The sequence below is a fragment of the Orussus abietinus genome, unplaced genomic scaffold (assembly GCF_000612105.2).
Source record: "Orussus abietinus isolate OABI.00-Male unplaced genomic scaffold, Oabi_2.0 scaffold40, whole genome shotgun sequence".
Classification (NCBI taxonomy): Eukaryota; Metazoa; Arthropoda; class Insecta; order Hymenoptera; family Orussidae; genus Orussus; species Orussus abietinus.
This window is the reverse complement of record NW_019394244.1, coordinates 764,558-770,822: the sequence shown is the minus strand read 5'-3', so window position 1 is coordinate 770,822 and position 6,265 is coordinate 764,558. Positions and strand designations below refer to the sequence as shown.

At 50.0% G+C, this 6,265-nt stretch overlaps 1 protein-coding gene across 1 annotated transcript; it reads left to right on the top strand.

The window, feature by feature from the left end:
- Positions 1–720: 720 nt before the first annotated feature.
- Positions 721–1,773, top strand: LOC105704297 (chorion protein S38). The gene is made up of 2 exons (XM_012433383.1): positions 721–756; positions 904–1,773. Exons 1-2 carry the CDS (start codon positions 742–744, stop codon positions 1,771–1,773), a joined length of 885 nt encoding a protein of 294 aa, XP_012288806.1. The 5' UTR covers positions 721–741.
- Positions 1,774–6,265: the final 4,492 nt, after the last annotated feature.

Here is a 6,265-nt window from a genome sequence, read left to right as displayed (position 1 = left end):
GGAACCGCTGCGGAGAAACGGGTCCGCACAATTTACGAACAGGACTTTCCGCCTGCGATAAATCCCGCGATTCTTCCCGACCGCGGCGGCCGAAAGCGGAGGCTCGCGACGTGGCTTCCGATTTTCCGCAGGGGACGCAGCGATTCCGCAATGCGGGGCCAATAACCCGTTTAATACTCGATTACAAGGCGAGAAATATATTACCAGGGAGTATATTAACGTCCGACCCGGGATTTCGAGTTAGGTAACGCCTCTCACCGCGAGCGAAAAACCGCACGCGGACGAAAAACGCACGTCCTGCGGTTCGCCCTTCACCGGGTGTTCAAGAGCAGATCTCTCGCGTTTCGCTTTCGCGGTCCGACCTTCCGGGTCCCTATCTCATATATGAATCATTTCACGTAATCTTTACATACATTATACATTCAAAAAATGTGATTCAACCAAAGACATACTTTGATAGTTGAAGGAATAATTATTTCGTTTCAGGTACGTTACCGGGAGGCTTCTTGTTCGCTCTTCAGGTGTAACGAACCGGTCGCCTTTCGAACGTCGCTGTTCCGGTTACATCACTCACGAGGATCGGCTGGACCAGAATGGAACCCAGCCCCAAATCGCAGGGCGTGCTGTATCAGCCTTGCAGTGAAAGTGGTCATCTTCCGAGATGGGGCCGACATATAAAAAGCCAAGGATCGCCGAGACCGGACACACTCAGGACTGACATCTCGTACAGCATACCTCACCATGAGGACCTTCCTAGTAAGTACCGCCAACCTCTTCGCCATCGAAAAGCACTCCTCCAAACTCTGAAATAACAATAGGATAATCGATACAAACCTAGGTGCTCTAGAAACAATGCATAAAAAAAGTATAATCTCTATAAGAAATCCTTACGTGCAATTTCAGATATGCGTATTGGCCGCTTCCGCATTCGCCGGTGACGCGAAGACGTCGAAGGTCCATGAAAAACGTGGGATCATCTCCGGGGGAATCGGAGGAGGATACGGCGGAGGATACGCGGGACATAGTCTCGGTCTTTCCAGCTTTGCCAGCGGAATCGGCTCCGGAATTTCCTCCGGCTACGATTCCGGAATCGGCTATGGCTCGGCTCTCGGTCTTGGACACGGTTTGGGGCATTCCGTCAGCACGCACAACGTCCCCAGCACCGTCGTCAGCAAGTTCGTCAAGGTGCCGGTTTCCGTGCCGCAGCCGTACCCGGTTGTGAAGAATGTCCCCGTTGCGGTTCCGCACCCGGTCCCAGTGGAGGTGAGGCGACCCGTTCCGGTTCCAGTTCCGCACCCGGTCCCCGTGGAAGTGACGAAGACGTACCCCGTCCCCGTGGATCGTCCCGTGCCAGTTCCCGTTCCGCATCCAGTGGAGGTACGCGTTCCGCACCCCGTCCCCGTGGCGGTTCCTGTCCAGAGTTTCGTCCAACCCATCGGTCACGTTGCTGCTGGACCCATTGAGACCGGGTTTGGACCATCCAGTGGTTCCTTTGGTGGAAACGGAATTTCTTTCGGGAACGGCGGTTTCGATGGGTATGGCGGTTCCCTTGCGGCCGGATCTCTTGGTGGACATGGTTTGGGTGGACATGGTTTGAGTGGACACGACTTCGGTGGACATGGTTTGGGTGGACACGACTTCGGTGGACATGGGGCGTTTGTTGGATCTGGGAATCTGGATTCTTTTGCCGGTTCCTTTGACGGTTCCTCCCTTGGAGGCGGCCATGACGACGGATATTCTTATCCCGTACCTTCGAAGAAATGGAACGATTAAGCCAATAACCAAAAGTCAACTTGCATTCTATAGGTCTATTTTGTACATGGTCAGTTTTAATTAAATTTATTAGTTTCTTAATTATCCCTCGCTAGTTCTCCTCCTACCTATCGTTAAGAAATTCGGAATACAGGGTCAACGTTGAATTTTAACGAGAACCTCGTTAATGGGAAATTTGCATTCAACGATTAACACATCATGGTTATCTCCAAATTGCTAAATTCGCAGCAATGTACAAATTATCCCGCATTTAACCACGTAGCCGACGTTTTTATCCGAGTAGATATTTTAATCCTGTTCCTGGCACGCAAAAAGGAAAAGAACGTCCACGCGCCACTTTCTTAAAGTCGAGCAGGAAAAGAAAGCGAAGGTAGAGGTTCTCCGGGGTCATCGGATGCCGGTTTTAGTGAATGCCGGGAATTCTAGAAATCGGCCAAATTTCGGGCAATCCAATCCGATCAAAAACCGGCCTCTCGTCGAATTATTCTCACTCGACGGTACCCGAACGTTCTAAAAATGCCTCCTGAATTTATTACAATTTTTTAACCGTGCAGAAAAGAAAAAGGACATTTTTCCACGGCGAACAAAGTATAAAATGGCGTCACTCGAAGGATCAGTCTTTCCGGTTCGACTTTGGCGCACAAAGGGTCTACGACAAAGTGGTCGAAACAATCCATGGACCAATCGGCGCGAGGCGTCGCGACGCGTACGTTATTCCCCGTTCGTCGCGGCCGTTCCGGCGCGGCTTTTATCGCCGCCCCAGGCGGCGTGCACGTACGCTCGTAAGATTTTGGAAAAGTTAAATAGCCACGGTGAAATATTGTTTCGCTCTACCCTACTTTCTGCTTTATTGGTGAGCCGGAAGCCGGGAAGGCAGCGCGAGTTAAAAGTTTTAATTCAGTTTCGCTTAAGTGGTGGCTCCAGGAGAGAGAGTCAGAGTGAGAGGGAGAGATGCGAACGCCACGCGAGGAAGAAGGACAGAGAGAGAGAGAATCGGCCGTTTCCGATTTTCTTGTACTTTTTCGGTTGCCATCTCCGAAACGCACTACAAAAAAGGATTTCATTCAACCGAAGAGATATTTCTTCAGTTCGGTGAGATTTTTTCTGCGTACAAAGGGGTACGTCGTCGACCCTGTCGTCGTTGGCGAAGGGTTCCCTCCGAGAGGGAGACGAACCACCCACCACCCACCACCCACTCGCTCTCCCTCTCCCCTGCAAGCTCGACGGTCACGCACTCTTTTACGAGTTTCTCCAACCCTCGGAATTAACTCGAGCTTTTCCTGGCGCACGCGATTTGTTCTTCCTTTACACCCTGACCAGAAATGAGGGGCCGCATTCCTGCACCCCCACGGGGGTTACGGTGTCGTTAACCTAAGGTCGAGTGATCGAGCTCCAGAGTGAGAGACGTGCCCTCCGGCCGGCGTCGCGACGCTACCCTGGAACGGTTGACAAGGATTCATCCCGAGATCCCCGAGAAATACCCTCCTACCCCGAGGGAAAAATTCCCTCGAGCCAAAGAAATATTTCCTTGACCTAAGGAACAATTATTCCCTTCACCTCGATGAACTCTTTGGTTCGATAGGAAAGTGCAGGAATTTATTTCATCTTTTCATGGTACTTTCAACTCGTCGAAACAAACCCTGGACTTTCCGTTCCTAATCACAGGGGTCCAACTTTGAGAAGTTTATATGACTACCGTTGGGACCCTCGTAAAAAGTTTCGGGTTTAGGGAATGGTCGTATAACTAAAATATGTATCACGGTACGTTTCATGGCCGGAGTTATTCCTAAATCATGCCTCGTAAGGTTAATGAGTTTTGTCAGAAAGAGTTCTTCACCCGGAAGCTCTGCCGAGTGATCTCGCAATGTCGGACACGCCGCTTCGAGGGTGGGTTTCATTTTCGGGAAAACGGACCGGCTAATTGCGAGGCATTAATCCCCGCCGAAGGATTTACAAGTCGTGTAAATTTATTCCTAAGGCGGCCGCTTAATTACGCGGATTCCGGGGAGCATGGTCGACTTTCAAGCGGCGCAATAAGTGGGAACAACCAGCGGATTAATGGGATCGAGTACCTGAAGAGGGTGAGAATTCCCCGGCATCTTCCTCCCCGAATCTCGGACCCCCTTGAGATCCTCCCATTCGCTCCGACATCTAAAAATCATAAAAATTTCGACATTAGTCCAATATCTAATTTTCAGTTCCCTCCAACCCTTAATCCCGGCGTTAATCCGAGGTTAAGAGAGTTCCGCGGTCTCTTCGTCTCACGTGCAGTTCCCGAGAGCTTGGAAACGGTATGATCGGTGCAATTACCGTAATTCAATCCGTAATTCAATATGAAATAAACCCTGCGAAAGAATTTACTACGTGCCGCGCTGAGATTAAAATGAAGGGCCTCAAGCTAGTGATTGAATTTTTTCCCGAAGCCGTTTGAAGTTTCATCTTAGGCATCGATTAGAAGGGCCTTATAAAATTGATCGAAGCGCCTTGAGGGCTTATTTTGAACATGTGTACCGCCAAGTGGCCGTAGTGGATTCCGCGCCGTGCAGGCTGTTGAACAATTGCGAGCTGCAACAGTTAGTACTGCAAGTACACCGAGCCATTCCACTCCGACGCGGTATCCACCGTACACGTGAGACTACTAAAGTTTACTCGACACTCTTGGCATCGTTACTGATGCAACGCGCTCAAACAGAGACTCTCGTAACGACGCATAATGGACTTACACTACGGAGGATGCTAGGGAATTTCTAGCGCAGGTAATGTAGAAAATACGAGGAGCGCTGAAAAAAAATAGAAAGAAAAATTATTATCATTTACTACGTGAAATGAAGAAGGGCATTATTTGAGATACAGCTATAGAGCAAGGAATGGAATTAAGGTGTATCGATCTAGCCGTCTGGTAGGAGGGTAAAAAATTGCTGCGATTTAAATAAAAGGCGTTTCTTCGAGAGAGTCAATTTGTGGAGCGATACCGAGAGCTCGGGAACAAGCACTCGCAGCAGCCTCGTCTCAGGCTCGATTTTTACACCCCTGCATCGGGAAATAATGCCCTCCGCGGTGAAATAACGTTAAATTTATTCCCCCGGCCAGGGGAGAAATTCCCGAGCGCGCCAGGAGTATCGATTGCCGGTAAGAGGGCGAAACTTGGCCTTTCGGGAAATCGACCTCGGTTGTCGAATCACGGTTTGTCAAAAGTCTCGAATCTACGCCTAGAGAAATTTTTCTGATGCATAATAAAATTGCCAAAGTAGGGGTTAAATAAATAGCCATTGAAAGTTTTGACAGATAATTTTTTAGATGGACTCGTCCCTTTAATTCTCACCGTCCCGTCATCCGCCATCCGGTTAGTTCGCGAATCCGGCCTAACGTAGCAAAAAGCGGCGATTCCGGGGAAAAGCGCGGAAAAAGCGGCTTTCCGAGGGAAATGTCGCCTGCGTCCCGTTAATGACGCGAAATGAAAACGACGCGCCGTGAATCATCCGGGAACAGCGCGGAGCCTGGCATATTAATTGCGGCGAGCGCGGCGACCGGCGTATATTTCTTTCCATTTTATATCGGCAGTTAACGCGCCGATATATGCGCTAGCGATGTTTATTATTCGCGCGAGCGTGTCTTTTTACCGCATAGGCGCGTCGCCCCCTCGTTTAAGCGAGGAGCTCCTCGAGTTTTATGTCAGGGCACGACCCGTCCTTTACGATCGGTCTAGTCGCCGAGCGATCTCTCCAGAGGACGTGCAAGTGCACCAGGATGCCTCCAAATTAAGAATCCACCTTAAAAGAAACAAGACACCTGGTGAAAAAATATAAAAACCGGCGACTAGGTCGGTCAATCGAGCGATATCGTTGGTCTTCTTCAAGGGCTGGAGTAGAGGTGCACCTCGAGGTTGCATTCGACATCTTGGGAGGAATTAAGACCGTTCCTGCGGTCGTATTCTCGATTCGTTCCCCATCAACCGAGAGACCTGGACCCGGAGAGGATCTCCTGCTCCCAGGAGAAGAGGCTGCACTCCCGGCGACGATTGGCCGAGGTCGCTCGTGCAATTTCGGTTGCCCTGCTCCAGGCTTCGCATAAACGCTTACGCCCGCTCCTCGCATTTTATCGGTTGTTTTGAAACGCTAAAGCGGCCCGTAAACGACGACGTCTGCACCCTCGTCGACTCGGAAATACGACTCGCGCGGTGACAAGATTAAACCCCGCCACGAGGAGGCTTCACGTTTACGTCCTTCCGCGAGATTCGCGGGTTTCGAGGGATCCACGATCACGAGAGCGAGATGCACTTTAGTATCCTTACCCTGACGTGTAAATGGCCATTACGAGTCTGCACTACACACTCCAGAATCCCAGGTATTAAATATGTAAATAACCCTGCAGCACCTGAAATTAAAGAATAAAAAGTCATTAGTTATTTTCTACCGAGCCCGTTTTCCGGCGGCTTGAATTTATTGCAAAGAGGTTTTAAATTGAGAAAGAGGAGAATAGAGCTAGAAAGCCA